Source organism: Phyllostomus hastatus, unplaced genomic scaffold (assembly GCF_019186645.2).
Source record: "Phyllostomus hastatus isolate PE091 unplaced genomic scaffold, TTU_PhHast_1.1 phas_contig_40, whole genome shotgun sequence".
NCBI classification, from domain to species: domain Eukaryota; kingdom Metazoa; phylum Chordata; class Mammalia; order Chiroptera; family Phyllostomidae; genus Phyllostomus; species Phyllostomus hastatus.
This window is the reverse complement of record NW_025333872.1, coordinates 27183577-27205641: the sequence shown is the minus strand read 5'-3', so window position 1 is coordinate 27205641 and position 22065 is coordinate 27183577. Positions and strand designations below refer to the sequence as shown.

The window sequence follows — 22065 nt, the reverse complement described above, 5'->3', positions numbered from 1 at the left end:
AAAAGTAATTCATAAGATTAAGTCTAATTTGATTACACAAGGTATATCTGAAGAAATTCTCCTAATTTCCTCATTTTGAGTATTGTATATACTATCACTGATAAATCTTGAAATAGATATCAAATGTAAAAAGAAATAAAATCATTTTAATTTTGGATTTATGCTACTCACTGAAGTTCCTGGTATGCAATGATAGCTTCTCTTGGATGTTCAAAACAAAAGAATGCCTCAGAAAATCTGCGTACCTAAAAAATTCCAAAAGGGAATATGAATAACATGGTATATTTAAAAAAATCAATCAGCCATGAAATGATAGGGAAAGAAAACCCTTCATTAGGCCTTCCATAACCACCCCTGTGAGAATTAATCTCTCTCCTCAGTGTTTTTAAAGCACTGTATTTTGGTGCTGCATGAAATAAATGAAACAACAATGTAAAATGAGAAAATTAGGTTTACATTACAGGTCCACCATTTACTTTCCTTGAAGACAAGGATCAATTTATCTTATTCACCACTACATCCCCAGTCTCACAAATAAATAGTGCCCAGCACATGGAGAAAAAAATGACAGAATCAGATAGCATTTCCACCATGCTATGTGCCAGGTATTCAAGCAAATGCCAGCTGGAATGGCTCACTGATTGACTAGTATTGCGACTTGGGGCATTTTACCTGAGCCTTGGATGACTCATTTTCAAATTCTGCTTAATACTTGTTCTATATATGAGGTTATTTTGAAGAATAAATGAGATAAAAACAAACTATTTGATAGCAGTTTTTAATCTGGAAAGCGCATATATATACACACACATATATATGCTATTATAATTACCATTATATCATTCACAACTTTTTTCCTTAAAATAACTGCTTATGTGAATTGTTTCCCAATGTGTAATGTTCCTTAGAGTAGAAACTATATTTTAATGATTTTTGTTACCTGCTAAAATATACATATCTTGGTATGTTATAGAAGCAAGTACTTCATAAGTACTGGTTGAATTTAATTAAATATTTATTTCATCAAGTTTATATCTTGATCCTTTCATTTCTAATTATGCAAAACAAGGATTTGTCAGCTATTGGAGCAATATCATGCAATAGTTAGGAGATGAAAAATGTTTTGCTTAGATGGTACTGGAAGGAGATACTAGTTTACATCTCAAAATTATATTATATCTAATTTTCTTTTCTAAAGACAAATATAATTTAGGGTTCTCTGGTTTTTAATATACAATAAATTGGTGATATATTTTACTGGTTATCAACATGTGGCTAGTTGAATTTCTGACTTATTAAACTTGTTTCCCTAAGCTGGTGAGACTGGGTCTTTAGAACAAGACAATGAGGGAGGTAGGGACAGGAAGGTATGAGGCATCTACAAAGATGCAACATGTGTCTTTACTTTCAAATGTTGTCCAACTGCCTCTTTTTGCTAACACAAAGGTAAAGATGAAAAATACCTGTCTGCCAGTGTATCTATTAGAGATGTTTTCTTTGAGGGCTATGAAATATGAACAAATACAGCCCGAAGTCATCTGGATTTGTGCAATTGCAGCCAGCCCTGCAAAACTGGCTAGTTGCTTTTCCTTCTTCTCTGCTTTCCCTGATTCCTACAAGAACCACTCATTTCTTGACAGCACTCTACCTACCAGGCTCTGTGGTAAATAAGCACTTTATTTCCATTCTTTCATTTAAACCATATAAAAATCATGAGTGAGAAAATGGGCACCAAGAGATTAAGTACGTACCTGGACAAAAGATAACATACCTAGCAAGTGATAAACATGGGATTCAAATAAAAATTTCAGAAATTCCAAATCTTGTGCTCCAAACTGCTTATCTCTTTCCTTTCATATTAAGAATCCCTTTTACCAGGAACTCTTTCCTTTCCTCTATGCACCCATGCAAAGTTTTCTTTCTAAATTCTCCTGCCACAATTTTCATACTGTGTAATGAATAAACCTATTAATTGTATTGTGTGGGCATAATTAAAGTATGCCTGCCATCCAATGCCTCAATTTGAGGCAAAAGACATACATGGAAACAACGTTAAATTTACAAATTCAAACTTAAGATATGAGTAATATATATTATGACAAATTAGTGTGCTATTAACATGTAGCAGTGATTTCCGGCCAGGGTACCACAGAATTTTTTAAAACATGTAATTCCTGAATATTTAGTCAGAGGCACTGACCTCTTCTCCCTTAGACTGTCAAATAAACATAATGACAATGCCAACACAACAATAGCCATCCAATGTGAATGAATCAAAATTATTCCTATTTTTTGTCAGACGACAAAAAATCTATTCTTTGGTGTGCCATAGATTTTTAGTAATTAGTTTATGTGTGCCACAAAATGGAAAAGGTTGACAACAGCTGACATAAAGATATATAAAAGATCAATGAAACAAAATAAAAACATGTTTGCAAAAAAAGATCAGTAGAAGAATGTTTATATTATCTTTATTCATAATAGCCAAAACTGAAAACAAATCAAATTATCAACAGGAGAAAAAAGAAAAGAACTCTGGTATATTATACACTAGAATACTACTCAGGGAGAAGAAAATCACTGATTAACAATATGGGGGAATCTAAAAAAATTATGTTCAGTGAAACAAGTTAGACACAGAAAGAATATATAGTATATTACTGTGTTTATTTTTATGGACTTTAAAAATAGATAAAATTAATTATTGATAGAAACCAGGACAAAGATTGCTTACGGGGTGTGGAAATTGACAGAAAAGAAGCACAGATAATTTTCTGAAGTAATGGAAATGCCCTATATATTGACTGGAGTGTTAGTGACATTGGTGAACAGACTGTCAAAACTCATTTGACTGTACACTTTAAATTTGTGCATTTTAGTGGATTTAAACTTTACCTCAGTAAAATAAAAATATACCTTCACTACATGAAGATAAATACATATATTCTAACCTAGTAGGTTGGCACAATAACATCCATGTTTTATTCCTCTCATGTCCTTGCCCATCTCCTGACTATATAGTTTCTAAGATCTACTATGTTTCACGGACAATGGGAGATGGTATACTTGCCTATCTCACTTTGATCAAGTTCAAAAATGAATTGCTGCCCTGGCCAGGTAGCTCAGTTGGTTGGAGCATCATCCTGTACACCAAAGGGATGCAGGTTCAACCCCCCATTAGGGTGCATGTGGGAGGCAACCCATTGTTGTTTCTCTTGAAACCATGTTCTTTCTCTCCCTAAGCTTATCCTCGATTGAGTATTTAAAAAAAAAAAAAAGAATTGTTAAGTTTCCTAGATCACATAATCCTAATTCTGTAGGATTTTATTTCTCCAGATTAAGTTCAACTATGAACATCATCTTCACTTAGTCTAAGAGTTTTGAGATACAGCCATTTTCTAATCCCTGTATAATGCTTTCAGAGATTTTATCCCAAGTCAACAGTGTAACACTAAACTTTTTTCATTAGTTTGGCAAGAGCATATTTGTGATCCCATTACATATTATTTTGGTTTTTAGAGAATCTTCACAAAATTTGTTTACACTGATATTCAACACTTCACCAATGCAAAGTCCAATTCCCAGGGATAATGACTAAATGTATGTACATACCTTTGACTACCTTTTTTCACTGATTTTGTCAGGTGATTCCTAAAAGTTTCTAAAACACTATCACTGATGAGGAATTCAAGCTAACATACCTTCTCTAAGTATTTTCAAACAGTGATAAAAACTTTAGTGATTCCATTCCCTAAGTATTTTGCTTTGGTATGCTCTTCAAAGTCACTTACTTAAGCGGACTGATTCTTTCATTTGCCATCATATTTCACATTACCCTAATTTTTTCCTTTATTTCCTATTATCTTGAAGACAATTTTCCTTTGCCCTTTTTTGTTAGAGAGAGCTCTCAATAACTTAAATAGGAAGTAACTTCATCATATTTTATTGCAAGATAATTTTTTACTGCCATATTTCACTTAGTATAATGTTCTCCAGGTCCACTGTGTACATGTACCACTGCCTTTTTACCCACTCATCTATAGATGGGCACTTGGCCTGCTTTCAGATCTTGGATATTGTAAAGAATGCTGCAGTGAACACAGGGTGCACATATACTTTCAAATTAGTGTTTTGGATTTCTTTGAATATATTCCCCAAAGTGGAATCACTGGGTCATAAGGCAGTTCCATTTTAAATTTTTTGAGGTAACTCCATACTGCTTTCCACAGTGGTTGCAACAATCTGCATTCCCACCAACAATGCAAGAGGGTTCCCTTTTCTCCACATCCCTGCCACCATTCTGACAAGTGTGAAGTGATATCTCATTGTGGTTTTCATATGCATTCGTCTGATTACAGATGAGCATCTTTTCATATGTCTATTGGACATTGGTATGTACTCCTTGGAGAAGTGTCTATTCAGGTCCTTTGCCTAGTTTCTGAGTTGTTTGTTTTGTTGTTGCTGAGTTGTGTAAATTCTTTATAAATTTTGGAAATTAACCCCATGTCAAATATATCAGTGGTGACTATTTTATAAAATACCTTTTCTGCATCTATTGATATATCATGTGATTTTTAGCCTTCATTTTGTTATTAATTAATATTCATTAATATTGTATGAACCTTGAATCCCCAGAATAAATCCCACTTGATCATGGTATATGATCTTTTTAATGTTCTACTAGATTTGGGTCACTAATATTTTGTTGAGGATTTTAGCAGAAAGATAATTTTCAAGGGGGAAGAAAACTCACCTTATACAGTTATATGTGCCAATACTGATTAAAGACACAAAATGTTTTCCTTCTTTTTTTTTCACCAGTTAATTGGTTAAACAGTAGAAGTAGATAATAGATTTTATGCCTGGTTTCCAAAACACACTATCAATTATAATTCAGGAAGCTTGTATAGGAGTTCATAAAATTTAGATTTCTTGAATGAAAAGTTTCTGTGCTAAGTCTCTGAGGACTATAAATTTTTTAAAAATAAAATATATACCGATATCAGACATGACAGTCTACTATAAAATAGATATATGCATTAAATAAATATAGATTTAAAAATCCTTTTCTCCTCGCCATGTGGATTTTCCCAAACATGTAATAAATGAATGATTACAAGAGAACTGTGTTCAGTAGTAGCCATAAATACAATACCTTCTTTCAATTAGAAAGAATTATGTTGCATTGCTTAAAAACTTTACCAAAAGTAACTGTTGAATATATTTGTCTTAATTTATAAGACCCTTTTACTGGAAAAAAAAAGAATTTAAAACTTTTCTTCCTGAACTCATGTCCTATGTCTCAAAGGACACTATGAAGAGAGTAAAAAGACAACCCATAAAAATACAGGGTCCAGCACAAGTAATGCTAGCTTGAGTAAGGTTGATAGGGTAATAATCTGGGTGTAATCATTTAGTTTTAATTTCAACATTTCACCTAAAATGTCATGTTGTGCCTTACTGTAATATTGCTATGCTACAGAATTACACTTATGATTTTGTAATAAAAAGGGGTGTTATTTGTGCCAGACACTATACTTTTTTCAAATACTTCTTCTACGTCTATTGAGATGAGCAAATGATTTTTATTTTTCATTTGATTAATGTGTTGTGTCAATGTGTCACATTTATTGATTTGCAGATGCTGAATCATCCTTGCATCCCAGTGATAAATAATATGCAATCATGGAATCTGTACCTTCTAATTTGCTGGATTTGATTTGCTAATACTGTGTTAAGAATTTCTGTACCAATATTGATGAGGGATATTGGTCTGTAGTTTTCTTGTTGTGGTTTTGGTATGAGGGGAATGCTGAACTTGTATTGACTTTGAGAGTGTTCAAATTTTTCATTTCTTCATGATTCATTGTTTGTACTTTATTTCTAGGAATTTGTCCATTTCTGATTCTTGTTATGAAATAATATACTTGAACCAATATTGAGTTAGTTCATTAAATTTTTCTTTTCAAGAAAAGATTTACATTTCCTCTTCTTAGACCAACTCAATTCCTTCACTATTTGCTTTTAACTCGACAAAGAGAGATTCCACGTTATAGGTTCACTTCTGTGACTTAGTGCAATCTTGCAGCTTCTAAATACATTATCAGACAGCCTGAAGACTTTATTATAGCCAAGTGTGTCTCTGTATAAACAATGAATGACCCAAAGCTTAGACTGCTTTGATTGTGTAGCCTTAGCAATCTACTCTCGGAATACAGATATTCCATGTGAGCAAAATTCCTGCTGAATTACACAAATGGGAGGCAAAGGACAAAACATGCTACCATTTCTACAGGTTTTGTGATACACAGCAGGGCAGATCAGGGCAAGCTTATTATTCCTGGTTAAGTAACATTAGGGCACTTTCTCAGTGAGTCGTAATTACCTCTCCTTGATTCCTCTAGGAGTTAAATAGGCCCTATTTTAGTATCTGGAATGGGGTGATAAAGGGAAGCCATAGGTAAAATTTCATAGTTTATCTTTGGCATTTTAGTTCCCAATGCTAATTTTTGTCTTGGTCTCCTTTCTTTCTCTTTTTTTTTCAAAGTTGTATTTACCAGCTACTTTCTGACTACTGAATATACCTTCTTGTTCCTGTTCTACCCAGAACACCCGAGCTCCATAAAATATAATGCTATAAAACTGCCTCTGATCCTTGATATCATTCTCTTCTCTACTTCAAGAGGTGAAATAAAGGACACAAACTATTGAGCCATACTGCCTGGGTCTGAACCCTGTCTCTGCCACTGACTATCTGGTAACAGCAAATAAGAAAAAACTCATAATCATTTTGGGAGATTTTAACACATTTCTTCTTGATCATTGATAACTCATTAAAAATATGAAAAATATAAACAAAATGATTTTAAACTTAACCTAGCAACCTGAAGAATATACATCCTGGCTATAAATAAACCAAGTCTCAAAGAATATTAAAGTTCTGAAAGCACACAGACTAGGTCCTAATCACAATGAAGGTAAGGTAGATACCAATACAAAAAGATAACTAGGAAATTCATATTATGTAGAAATAAAGAAACATAATTCTGGATATGAAAGGTTTGTGGTTAGCAAGAGATAAAGGTATGCTCAGGTTATCTCAGGTTGTGTGGAATCTTTGTAAGATATACAGTAAAGCCATCTGGGGAACTGATTCTATATCCAAACAGCTGGTTCTTCTGATATTGGAGTGCTGTTCATTGCCATTTAGGAAATAACAAAATAGATTAATATCCTAATATCACTCTAGTAGCTGCTGTTTCAGAAGCAAGCATTTATTGTTCCCTTTTCTGACCATTATTCCATTCTCATGTTCCTCTCTATCTCTGACTCTACTTTGCTTTTAACCCTTTTTACTTTCATCCCTACTTTATGATAGATAATTGGTTTATTCACAGGTTCTATTGTCTCATGGCTTTTCCCTATAACTATAACCTCTGTTTGTTTCTGCCATTGCTTACCCATCTCTTCTTGTGTGTTTCATGTTTCAATTCCTCAAGAGAATCAAATAATAATAATACAATAATAATAGTCTCTTTTCTGATTTATCAACATGAGGTATATATAAGGCTTTTCACTCATAAGAAATTTCTGAAGATAAATGATAATTCTCATTAAAATGTTTTAACATCACTTAACTTACCCTGAAAGTATGGTTTTCTTGTGCTAATAATAGTCTAAGTTCTTCATGTAGTGTTATAACTTCCAGAAATTGTCCCCATAAAGCCATTAGAAGTGAGCAAAGTTGTGCAAGATTCATATTTATAAGTTCTGCCAGTTCATCAGGATTTTCTATTTTCTGAAATGACAAGATAAAAATCTCTCACTACTCTTTGAGACTTACTATAACACATCTCAATATAATACATTCTTGAGAATATCAACACAAAGGCAAATTTTTAGTTTTAAAAAGAAATGTGTGTGGGTGTGTAGAAAGAGAACAAAAGACCAATGGCTTTTTTCTATTTGATATTCTATAGAAATATTCTATATTCTATAGCAATTTTCAACAATTTAACTATTATTTCAAAATCTGAGGGATTCTGTAACTGCAATACTGTCAAACAAAGTCCAAATTACAAATCAGGGTTCTATATAGCATGATCAACTTCAAACATGAAAATACTGGGAATTTTAAAAACAACATACAAATCATGCAGAAAGTTATAAAATTTTCGAGAAACAATAAAATCTTAAAATCTTAAGATTTTCTTTCCCCTCCAATAGGCAATGTAAACAAGTACTTAAAAGACCTTTAGCTCCCCATAAAGGACTCAGGTACTTTCTACAGTACTGCTTTTTGGTCACTCCTATGTTCCTACGTTCTATTTTGTCTGATTTTTTTGTTTTAATCTTCACCCAAGGACATTTTTTTCATTGGCTTTTTAGAAAATGAGGAAGGGAGAGAGAGACATTGATGTTAGAGAGAAGGATCGGTTGGCTGCCTCTCACATGTGCTCACACTAAGGACTGAACCAGCAACCCAGGTATGTGTCCTGATCAGGAACTGAACCCATAACCTTTCAGTTATGGGATGATGCTTCCATCCAACTGAGCCACACCAACCAGGGCTTGTGATAATTCTTTTAGAGTTTTCAAACACTTCTTTCTCTTCCTAACATTCATCCACTGTTTACTGAGCACATTTTCAATGCTAGTTTTTAACATTCTACAGATTTAAACATTAATATGAAAAGCTTATAGTCTAGTGAGGAGAGAAAGGTGGGTAAACAATTATAATATGCTATTATGAGTATTCTAGCAGTGGTATTAACTTATTTCACTATTAGACATTAAACAGTCACCTAAACCGATGATAAAAGTTAGAGTGCTAGATTATACTATGCAACTAGATTATACAGAATCTTTTAAAAGGCAGTTGGTTTTCTTGAATGATAAAATAAGGATTCCTGAACAAACAATAACAAAAGACTATAAATCAGAATGACTGCTTCTCTTTTGGACAAGGATTTTTATTATGAGAACAGATTTTTCTTTAATTCGCTGAGGCAGTGGCCAGTTTTCAGGCAGATATCTTGCTGCAAAATTTGTCTTCAATTACTAGTAATACTAGGATATTTACAGTTAAATATATATAGAGGCTGATTTCATTTTTTCTGTCCTAATGAAGGTAGAGGTAGTCTAGTCAGATGGCAGTTGAAAGACATTTCCATAGTTTTAATTACCATTGGTATAGATGGTAATTTATATCTCTGGATCATATCTCTCTTGACCTCTAGACCTGTTACCTACTGGATGACTATATTTGGACATGAAAATACATTGCTCAAATTCAATGTGTGTCAAATTACACTAATTGTTTCTCTACTCTCCCTTTCTAAAGCAAATAAACAAACTTCCCAACCCCCCTAAATGTTGCTTATCATGTATGACACTCTTAATTTCAGTTTATTTTTTACTTCTTTTTGAAGTCAGCAATTCAATGAGCTTTTCTTCACTCACCCAAACCAAGTTTCCATTCATCTATCCTAATTCAAAGAAAACACTAGACAAAATTTCAGCAAAATTAGTAATAAATGAAGAGATGGTCTTTTATTCACTTTTGCGACTTTGGTTACTGGTACACAGTAGTCACTCAATAAATATTTACTAAGTGAATAAATGAATGAATAAGGAATTACAGGCTTCAGATTTTTAAAAAAGCCCTCAGAATTTATGGATAAACTAAAAAACAAAATGTTAACTAATTCCATAATTCTGGAAATGAAGCTAACAGAGTGAACATATGATAAATACTGATTTATCAACATACAGTAAATCTACATGTGTTTTCTCCCAGGGAATGATTTCTAAATGTATTAAAAATTAAGCTAACAAGATTTTTTTTTAATCCTCAACAAAGGACATGCTTTTATTGATTTTAGAGAGATAGGAAGGGAGGGTGTAGGGGGGAAAAAGCAATGTGAGAGAGAAACATTGACTGGTTGCCCCTCGCATGGGCCCTGACTGGCTTCGAACCTGCAACCCAGGCAGGTGCCCTGACCAGGAATAGAATCTGCAACCTTTTGGTTTATGGGATGATGCCCCAACCAAATAAGCCACACAGGCCAGGGTAATACTATACAGTTTAAAGATAATTTAACTTCATGCTCAAATCAAATGTCTTTTGATCAACTAAGCTGTGGTTCTACTATGATCAAAAAGTTTATCTTTGCACTTTAGGAAGGATAATTAATTATTAAGTTTTATTAGACACAATTTTAGAATAGGAAACACAATCCACTGAAATAACCTGATAATGTGAATTTTAAAAATCCAAGTACCTTAACTTCTTCGCATAGTTCAGTAAGCCGAGCTTCTACATCCATTTCCTCTGAAAGGATTAAAGAGTAATTAAAGAGAGTATTTGAATGTTAGATTTGAAAATTATTCTTGAAATCGTATAAATTAAATTGCCTTTTAAAAACCAGAAAGTTAAAAAATATCCAGACATTTAATGAATTAAATTTCAATCATGTATTTTCATATGCACATTAACCATGTAGGTAATGTATTAATTATTAAATTATATGCTCTATTAGTGTTTCAATTCTCATAAAAGGCTAACACAGTCAAGGAAATATTGACTATATACCTAAAGTAAGTTGTACAACTGCATCACAGGAAAGACAAAACATAAAGTTATGTTTTATCGCATTTCACATGTTGTAAATTCCACTAAAGCTTAGGATTTTGTATTATATGTACATGTGCTTTGCTTTTTACAAACGTATTCCTAAAAAATCCAAGTCAAATGAATTTTTATAAGCAAATAAGTATTTAAAATGTACCTGGAGTATAGGCTATTTAATACAAATAAATGACAAAATCCTTTTCATTAAAAAGTTTCTAATTCAGTTTAATATTCAGTTTTCTTTAAGTCTAAAAGTGAGGCAATTTTTTTCCATTCAATTCTGATTTATTTAATATATGCTACAACCATCTATGCAGAGAATGTACAGATTAACTTACAATTAAAGTGGTAATATTTACAATAGGATATAGAAACTAACATAATAAAAAGAATTACTAGTTGTTTTTTGGGATTTTTTTTTCAGGAAAAAAATTCCCTATGGTCTGAAATACCTTATTTAGATATACTTAATTTTTAATCATAAATCAAAACAAAATGAGTTCTCCTAAAGGACTATAACAGCATACTTGTGATCACACAAAATTCCATTGTCGCATTGCTCAAAGAGAGTTTAATTGATCATTCTAACACAAAGACAAGAATACTTTCTGTGACATCCCTGAGTTCATTCATCAGCTCACTATCTCAAGGCAGAATAAATGTTACTACTTGATAAAAAGGATGATAAGCATTTACATTTCGTAAAATAAGCAGTTACAATTATGTAGTAAATGCAACCAAACTATGATGTGAACAACAGACAGTCTATTGGTAACTAAAACCAGTAGAAAACATGTATTTTGTAATTCACAAACTATATAAATAAAATTATAGTTACTAAAATGTACCAAGAAATAGATTACAAATTTGATCAACCCACTGACAACTATAGAAATCTAAGATTTCATATATAATTTCATTGTGAGATAAATCAGTGATTGAGTTTTGATACATTTTTCTACTTTTTACATATAAAATCTATTAATATAGGCATAAATTGGTACACTTGCATTATGGGTAGTAAGAGTAACTTCAACATAAATGACATCTTAAAGAATGTTTAAAAGCAAAACTTAACCTTAAACTCTTTGAGCTCAAATGATTTCAAAAATCATTTAGTACAGTTACTTGAGTTTAAAATTCTATTTTAATTAATTTTTCTTCTTAATATAACATATACCTATACAATTTTATAACTTTATAGAAATGTATAAATGTGATCATTCTTACATAAAATTATTAACCTTAGCTCCTCCTGCTAATCCAAGATTATAGTCTAGAACATATACTTCCACATTTTTCAAATATACATATGTATACATGAGTTCTTCAGTTACTGCTTTACAAAAATGAGATTGTATTTTATACACTTTCTGCAATTTACCTTTTTCTCTCAGCAGCACTCTATGGAAATCTGGTATACAGGCCTAAAGCTTTTTTTAAAATGGCCTGCATAATATTCTTTGGTGTGAGTGCCTCATAATTTCTTCTATATTCCATCTTTGCCAAATTATGGACATTTATCTTTGTTTTCCAGTGTTTTGATACTAAGAACAATATTGTAGTAAACATACTTAAACATATATCTATCTTTATATACTAGCATTCGTATTTCAATGATAATAGGTTAACAAAAGTGGAGTTGCTATGTCAAAGAGTAAAATGTATCTTATTTTCTAAATCCATCCATTTATCCACTCACTCATTCAACCCATATTTATAACATATCTCAGAAAATGCCAATATAATGCTAGTTATTAAAAATGAAAGATGTCTTAACAGAAGTATCCCTTAATAAAAATATTAATAAAAGTATAATTTAATTCATTACACTTTAGTTTTTAATCAATTCTTTTCCTACCCAACTAAAACTGGGCCTTTCTTTATATAGGCCTTATTACATAAAGCAGCATTCTATAAAATTATTTAGAGTGCTCACATGTAAATTGATGGGCTAACAGTACAATAGTTTAAATGAGAAGTACATGTATTTTTCAGTGCAACCACTTATTCTTTTTTAGATTTTTATAAATTTACTGGGGGAGAAGTATATTTTTATTGCTAAAAAGAACAGTAACAGATGTCACAAATGACCACAATCAAATTCTTTAATTTTACATTTGCTTTATAGGAAAGTACATAATTATATTCCAAAATAAAGATTATAATAAATCAACTTTTGTTGTTTCTTCCTGATAAGAAAATCAGTTTCTCTCTTAAGTTTTAGTGAAAACTGACCCAACTTAAATATTCTGAGCTAGTTTCCATCTGACAAATGTTAAAAAAAGATTTTGGCTCCTTAATTTCCTTTTGTTCATACTCTTAAAAACTAAGATACACTATGATTTTATTTTAATTTCTATAGCCTTTCATAACTTTTTAAAAATGTAATTGTGATGGTCTATTCGATGCAGACTAAAAACTTTCAATATACTTATGAAAAGATGGTAAATTAAGTTCTATTGCTATTCAAGAACAAAAGTCTAAAATGTACAGTGAAATACATCAATAAAGTTATGTGATTAAAACATTTCCTTTATGATATGCAAAATATTTGGATAGAGGTGATTTGATACTACTTTCCTTTTTAAATTTAGAATAAAAAATAAATGCAAAATGACACAAAAAACAAAACCACATACTGAAGATCTCTTCTTTATTTCTGTAACACGTAATATTAACTTCAGTTTTTAAACCACATTTCATTATCATTAAGCCCTACCCAAAGATAAACTGACTTTGAACAATTTTAAGGCAGTATCATTAAACCATCTAATTCTCACGATAAACATGGTTTCCAAAAAGTGCTGTTTTGGGAACTCAAAAAGAATATAGAAAGAGCTAAAGGAAATCTTTGCATTTACTATTTCAAATTTTAAATAAAAACTTCAATATTATTGTGTACAAATTAAGAAATTAACTAAAACTTATTTACATACCAAATTCTCAGAGTTTTTAAATAACGGTAGTAAGAAACATATTATATAAATATAAATACATATTTATAAAATTTGAAATTAATTTAAAACAAAATTCCATACTAATTAAAAGGGATTATTTACTTAACCTATTTGTTTGTAAACATACCTAGACAGGTGTCTTTCTGGGTTCGTGGCTGTTTTCTTCTTAGAAGGCGCTCATAAAGGACCTGCATGTTGGCCTTGGCTAGTTATAAGGATTGCACATAGCACTAGTTACTATACTCCTTTTACAACAAAATTTACTAGAATTTTCCAAGTTGTTATTAATAGACTTAGCATTGATTTGATAGTGTAGTTAGATTAGAATACTAAAGCAGAATCTTTGAGTTAGTTAATTAGCTTATTAGAATTACAAATGATGTACATTCAAGTCTATATTACTTTGTTCTCTTTTCTATTTAAATGTATGAACCACTCAAAATTTCATAATCTATATTTTTGTTTTAATTTCTTAGACTCAGAATTTTAGAGTTGGCAGGGATCTCAGAAATCAGCTAAGTCAAACCTTTGCTTTTACAAGTGTAGATACTGGGGCCCAGAAATGTTACACCACTTGTCAAAGCTCAGATTCCAGAACTTGTGACTCCCATTTTCAGTAAGAGTTTCTTGTACCAAACCAATATTTTATGATATGCCATAAAAAATGTACATCATTCATCTAGAAGAAAAATAAAAAGGCAAAAGCAGAAAGGAATTTAAGGCATATTTTAAAAGGCGGAGTAGATTTTAGATACATTTTTCAAAGCATGGTGGAGTTTAGGACTATTAAATAAATACTCATTTGAAAACTCAAGAAATGCTAAAAGTAGAAGGAAATAAAATACATCTTCTAATCAAGAATTACTTTATGTCCACTTATTAAAACTGGTGAATTATAATGTTCAGTCAACAGTGTTTTATGGAAGTATTATCTAGTACCTATAATTTAATTTTGCTAGAATTAAAATAATATTAATATTAATAGCTAACAATATGTAGTAGTTTTATTTTGAATAGTTAACATTATTTTTAGATGTTTTCCTAGAAGATGCATTCAAGAATAAATTGAATCACAATAAACAGAAAATATAAATAGTAGTGAAAAGTTTAAGAACACCACTAAGTATTACAATAAATACTTATTGAAGATGAATCCTGATTTTAAAAATCCCTAGGAAACTGCTATAAGCTATGTAATGATGCCTAAGTACTTTTTAGGCAACAATAAAAACTGTATTATGCTCTTTTATTCTTTCATTCATTCATTCATTCATTCAACAAATGTATTTTGAGTAAATACTATCAATAGGGTACTACTAATTTCATTCATTTGCTATTATTTACTTATTAAAGTTTAGGTTTGCTATAATTTTACTTTTTGATAAAATATATTAAACAAATAATTTGGAATAAAGTTGACACTCATTTAGTAAACAAACTCTTAGAATTAAATATAAGGGTTCTTTTAAAATATTATGAAATTCTCTACATTATATACAGCAACCCAAAGTAATATGTAACAAAAATAAGCAATCTTTACCTGAGGGAAAATTAAAAACCTTATAAATAGATGATCACACTGAAGTTAGATTAATAAATTAGCAATAACATGCTAATTCTGTCCATTTGAAATAAATCTTTGCCTCTGAAAAAAGATTTGCGTTTTCTTTAAATATTACTTCCTTTTAAAGAGAAATATTTTCTAAGTTAAAATGTGGTTCATGTATTTTTTCATTTGCAATATGTATCTACTTGAACATTAAATGCTGATAGATATCTTCCTTATCCAGGTTACAGAGGCCCACCCATCTCTCATATAACTCTGTACATTAAAATCACAAGAAACCCCATCTTGCAGGTGAGTTTCTCTTATTCATTGCCATGTTGAGCTCATTACTTACTAAGGGAAGGAGAGAAAGACAGAGACTCTGTTCTTTCCACAGGACCTAGCTCAGTACCTGACACATTGATGGGTGTCCAACCTGTGGCCCAGGATGGCTATGAATGTGGCCCAACACAAAATCATAAATTTACTTAAAACATTATGAGAGTTTTTTTGTGATTACATGTTGCAGTGTATTTAATATGTGTCCCAAGACAACTCTTCTTCCATTGTGGCCCAGAGATACCAAAAGGTTGGACACCCCTGACTGAGCAGCCTAATGATTACGGAATTACACCATTAAGAAGTCTTACTCTTAGAGCTGCTTTATACCCTCTTTTGGATGTCCTCACCTTTCCTGCCAGACTCATGCACCACTCAGGTTCTCTTTAATTTCCCTATCTTTCTAATGGAATCCACTTTGCATATATAGTCTCAAAGCTAGTAAATGACAGAAATGGCTCCAAATTTGCACTCTTCAGCACTACAAGCTAAAGCCTCCATAAATTCTACTAAAGCATTTTACATCAAAACTATTTAACAAATTTTCTTATAGAAATATCAGTACAGACAGCTTCCAAGTTTCACACCACTACTTTTTATAATACTACTTTTTCAGGCACATGGTACTGTCCTTCATTAATATTATGGTTTACTAACTTAGTGGTCTGTTCATAAAATCTGAATTAACCAAAATTTACTATATAAGTCTCCTAAGAAAATATGTTTGCATTCAAAGAACCAAATTCAAAAATATATGGACTATAATTTTTCCATTAATTGAGGGTGATAGCCTAAACTGGTCTATTCTACAAACAATTCTTTCATTCAAAACAAAAAAAAGAACATTTACAAAAGTTTAGATTTTAGGTAGCAGTTTCCTATAGGATTTTCCTAAGGGGAATAGAAGGATTTTAAGTATATGAAAATATTATTAGCAAGGAAAAAAATGTCAGAGGATAGAAATCAAAAGACTTCCACACATCTGTGTTTGTTTTTAGGAAGAACATGAGCAAAAAAAGAACAAATACACTTTACTGTTGGTTATGTATCCATGTGTACATTGGGAATTTTGCTGCAATTATTCTAAAAGTCAATTGATATCTGTTTCTTGTTAAGTCAAAGTGTGAACTTAACTATTATTAATCAAACCCTTTGAAGTTGTTGGTGATAGGCAATGGCACAACAGCCAGGATTTTCTCACAGCTGAATTTAAATAAGGTACAAATTATTACACTTCCTTACAATATTTTTATATCCCAAAGTAGGTAATTATAAAAATAGGCTAATTAGTCTGAAACCTAACAATTTTTTTTAGTTAACAGTGACTATTTTTGAGTGCATCAAAATTGTTAAAAAACTGACATTCTTGAGGAACAAAGAATTAAAGAACCCTGATTAATTTAAGTAAAATTCAGAAAGTAATCTCTGATTTATTCAAATATATAATAATAAAAATAATTCTGAAGTGATGTTTAATGTGCTTTATGATGAGCTGTTACCTGATATTTTAAAATAAAAGTTTATAAAAAACTATGGTTAAAAGTTTAAATAACTTATTTTTGCCAATCTCAATAATTTGTTATTTGTGAAATTATATATAAAAGAATTCTGCAAACTATAAATGATATACAAAATTAAGGCAATATGATTTTTTTATCATCTACCGTATCATATATGCAGGTATTACTGTTGGACTATAACTAAAGTTTAACTTTTTTAATGATTTAATTTACAAAATGTTAAAACTGAGTAATGTTCTTAATCTCTGAAGTGAAATGAAAGAAACAGGATCTGAGATCACTTAAAACCAAATATATATAAAAATCTCAAGTAGCTACACTCTTCTTAGATAGTTAAATATTTTGAAGCATGGATTTAATTTATCTTCCCATGATTTTACAGATAATTTGCTTTCTAGTAGGCTTTGTGTTTATGTTTGAAGAATAGTAGTATATGGACATATGCTTTTATAAAAAAAATCTATCAAAAGACTCATTCCAAACTTAGCACCAAGAAGTTAGTTCTCAATATTTCTCAATATCATAAAAAATTTTTAATTGCAGAAATTACCAAAGGTTAAAAAAGATGGAACTGAGAAAGAAGTAAAAGTGAAGCACATAACCATTACAGTCATAGTGCAGAATAATTATGTCAAAGCGAGTAGCAATATGAGAATGAAGAGAATTACTTGAATAGGATAAGTCTGGCTACTTTTAACATACCTATTTCTAGTTTCTGACAAGAGGGAATCTCTTCTGTTACTGTGATGAAGTAGCTGTGCAATCCCTTGAAGGCTAGCAGCAAAGTGGCACAAAGTGTATAATGAAAACGATAAGCATGATGTAGGAAGGAGTCTGCAATAATGAAGCTACAACCCTAAACAAAGAAATAGATTTGGGATACAGAGTGTTAGTAACAAAAATCTAAAAATATTACACTTGAAACTTAGAGAAATAAAATAAAAACCCTAATCACTTACTAATTACATTTATTCTAAAACATGTAAGAAATTCAGCAGTATTTTAGGGAATTGCTCCTGTTAATGCAAGTAATTTAAACAAAGAAATGCAACTCCAGTAATTTCAGTTACAGGGGATTTTTAAAATTTTGAGGTTCAAATTATATTTCACTAAGGGACAGACTGTGTACTTCTATAGCATGAGTCCCTTCTCCTTTTAGAGGAGTAATGGCTATACTTATACTACTCCAAGTTGGGTCTCAGCTCTGGCAATTGCTTTTTATAGGCACTTTTGGAATGATTCTAATATTTCTGTTAAGAGAGCAATAGGTGCCAGTAGCAAATTTAAAAAGGCACTGACTTTCATGCCTTTTTTTACCATATCATTACCATAATCATTAAATATGGTAAAATCTTGAAGTATCTGGTTAAGTTTTCAAAATGAACTGGAACCAACCAATTTGTTAAGATCTTATTTAATTAGATCTGTAAGTTGTTGAGCTCAAAACATTAATAAAAGAAATGTCACATTCACAGATAAAACATTAAATAAATATTTCATTTGAAATAAGAAAGGAGAAAGGATTTATAAACATATTAGTTCTTACGTCTGGTGATAACTGTTTTGTGTAGTTAATACCAAAGACCACACTTTCAAGGGCAGGAATCACAGAATCTCTGTTTTGTGCTGGTGCATTTCTATTTAACCAAGTAGTCTTCACAGGGCGAGGAAAGCTGGAGAAATAAATATTATATTATTATAGTCAAGATTGTCTACTTGAATGTTAACTGTTTACAAAAGATGAAATAGAGCACAGAGTAAGGGTTTTACACAGTTATTATTTATAAAGTATTCCCAAGTAATTTTTCCTTTAATAAGTATTTGAATTATGAAATGACACAATAAGTATGCATTAAAAAAACAACTAAGACTAGATGCTTGAGGATACTTTATGATTGGGTTTCACGGAGCTTCAAAGGATCATAAAGATAAAACTGGGTGGCATTACAGAGCAGCTAACCGACAAATGAGGGTCAAGTTTTAATTTGGAAATACTGATCTGTAGGACTAGCTACCTACTTTAAAAAGTTAACACAAACAAGGATTCTATGTAACAAAAGTAAAGAGCTCCCATTTTAAATGTAGCAGAAGAAAAATTACTAAATCTATTTGCTGCCTCTATTTCTCAAAAAAAGATATTATCGTCCTTTGCACTAAAAGGCTATGGCCTCTACTAAAATATTCTTTGTAAGTATTTCAAGGCACCATCTCAATCACATATATATTTTGTTGTATTAACACTACATTTAATAAACCATAAATTCTATAGAGTAAGAAGCCTATTCTGTTTGAAAGTTTAAAAACCATACACAGCATCTGAGATGAAGTACTAGCTAATTATAAGTAGGCCAAAGCACTTGGACTGTTTGGCAGTTGGCAAATGGGAAAAGACAGAAAAGTAAATCAATTTTGCCATAAGCAGAGAGCAGCCTTCATCTGCAAAATCAAAATCCTCAGCAAAGGAGGGAGCTGTAAGTCAATGGTAAATTCCACTTGCTTCAGAATTGTTATAAAGCTGTACTTAAAAGAATTCAAATATAACAGCTTATGTGAAAAACAAGCTAACAAAGAAATCCTAACCCCATTTTCTTTACATAATTGATTTAAATGTCTGTAGTTGGGTTGATCACAGAAATTGTTTTAAAAGAAAAAGATAATATTGTAAATTTAAAAAATCTCATTTTGTTTAAAGGATTAAAATATCTACCTATTATGGAGGTCTTAAAATTGAATACTATACAAGTGTTTAAATGATTAAAATAAAACTTTTCAGTGGGTGGGAGTATTGAGAGTCATGAAAAAAAAATCTACCTATTAATAAAATTTTAGGAAAAACTGGTTGGTGCATAAATAACGAGGAATGTTACCTTTAACGTGACCCCTCTACCAGCTTGGCACTAGAAAAAGCTGTCCCTTAACTTTTTCCTTGTTTCCCTTCTCCAACCTCTCTCATTCACAGGCCAAGAAAGGCAGGAAAAGATGTTGCTTTTGTCAGGGCAAAATTCTAGCAGCAAGAGAGGGTATATCACAGTCCATGGCAGCTAAGCAAAGAACAGAACCTCAGATGTTGCAGGCACTGTATTTTCTTTTCCAGTCACCAACCAAAGTCACACTTAATCCTCTTGGCTTCTTATTTTGAGCCAAAAAGGTCTTCTTCCAGCAAACAGTCTCTAGATGAACTGTCCCTTTTTCTCCTACCAGTCTGTGGCAAAACTGCGGCATTACAAGAGGAAGCACACACTTAACTTACTAGGATTAGTGATATGACTATTACTATTCTATTTATTCAGAGCCTGAGGAAGCAACGTCAATAATCTGAGCTAACCCGTAAGAACTGCATATTTTTCAGAAGTGAAATTAAGTGCTGTAAAGAAAAAGGAATGGTTGATTCTTATTGAAATTACAAAATAAAAGATTCAGAAAAATACAGGAATGTGTTTTATAAACAAACATATCATTAAAACATGTAATTCATATAAAATATTACATAGTACTTATTTGAAAGTTATATTTAAAAAAACCATTTTCTTGTCAGAAAAGTTACATTCAGTTATTGTTATTATATTTTAATTTATTCAATAAACATTTAAAAATTTTTAAAGACATTTATCATAAAATAATATATAATAGGGACATTCTTCTATTTATAGAAGTTACAGTAACTGAGAACAAGCTGTCAAAGTCCTAACAGGTGAGACAAAGATGTCAAAACAACTAGATCTTACTAGAGAATAAGGCAAAGTAAGTCATCAGATTTCTTCCTGGCTCCATGCTCTGAAAGAGACCATGTGAAAACCCAATGGAAGAGGTTCTCAGTTTTTAAAGCCATGTAAAAATATGCCACAGGAGGCACTTACTTGTGGGCCATATGTTAAATTGTGTTGGTCTTCTATAAATTTCTAAGGATAATTCTATACTATTACTTAGTTTTCTGATAAATTAGTTTAACATAACATTTAAGCATCATCCCTAATATCAGTTGTTGGAATCAGATTTGTATTAGAAATTATAAAGTAGTTCAAAAATCAAATCAATTTGGTGTCTTTTTCATGTAGGTTACTAATTTGAAAAGTGTCCACATATTGTCCATACCATAAGGATGCTGTTGTATTGTAAAAACTAGAGCTTGAATTGTTTTTTTACCTTAATGAAGAAAATTCCATCTCCCCAGGGAAGAGGGAAGAAAAAGTAATTATTCAAATGTATCTTTTTAAAGTACATTTCATGGATTATGCTATTACAGTTTTCCTATTTTTTGTCTCCCCTTTATCCCCCTTCTCCTGGTACCCCCATCCCCTCCAGCATTCCTCCCCGACCCTTAGTTCATGTCCATGGGTTTTACATATAAGTTCTTTGGCTTCTCCACTTCCTATACTATTCTTAACCTCCCACTGTCTCTTTTATACCTACCAATTAGGCTTCTTATTCCTGTACCTTTTCCCCTATTCTCCCCCTATGCCCTCCCTGTGGATAACCCATATATAACCTCCATTTCTATGATTCTGTTCCTGTTCTAGTTGTTTGCTTAGTTTGCTTTTGCTTTTGTTTTAGGTTCAGTTGTTGATAGCTGTGAGTTTCTTGTCAATTTGCTGTTAGGTTTTGATCATTTTCTTTTTCTTAGATAAGTCCCTTTAACAATTCATATAAGGGCTTGCTGATGATGAACTCCTTGAACTTCACCATATCTGGGAAGTACTTTGTCTGCCCTTCTATTCTAAATGAAAGCTTTGCTGGAGAGAGTAATCTTGGATGTAGGTCCCTGCTTTTCATCACTTTAAATACTTCTTTTCAGCTCATTCTTGCCTGCAAGGTTTCTTTTGAGAAATGAGCTGGTAGTCTTATGAGAACTCCTTTGAAGCTATCTCTCTTCTTTTTTCTTGCTGCTTTTAAGATTCTTTCTTTATCTTTAACCTTTGGCAATTTATTTTGATGTCTTGGTGTGTTCCTCTTGTATGGGATTCTCTGAGCTTCCTGGACTTGTATGTCCATTTCCTTTACTAGATTGGGAAAGTTTTCTTTCATTATGTTTTCAAATAAGTTTTAAATTTCTTGCTCTTCCTCTTCTCC

General features: G+C 31.4%; 1 protein-coding gene across 9 annotated transcripts in view; it reads right to left on the bottom strand.

Moving 5' to 3' along the window:
- FAM135A (family with sequence similarity 135 member A) overlaps positions 1–22065 on the bottom strand; it is a 91596-nt gene that overhangs the window by 27347 nt on the left and 42184 nt on the right. For 7 of the 9 annotated variants that reach the window (XM_045843033.1, XM_045843041.1, XM_045843039.1 and 4 more), the window contains 6 exons: positions 18545–18671; positions 17701–17854; positions 13721–13798; positions 10284–10333; positions 7643–7798; positions 172–245 (listed from right to left, as the gene is read on the bottom strand). In XM_045843033.1, the coding sequence (XP_045698989.1) occupies positions 172–245; positions 7643–7798; positions 10284–10333; positions 13721–13798; positions 17701–17854; positions 18545–18671 (639 nt within the window). The remainder of the gene's footprint in view (positions 1–171; positions 246–7642; positions 7799–10283; positions 10334–13720; positions 13799–17700; positions 17855–18544; positions 18672–22065) is intronic. The other 2 variants (XM_045843034.1, XM_045843040.1) reach the window with 1 other exon arrangement.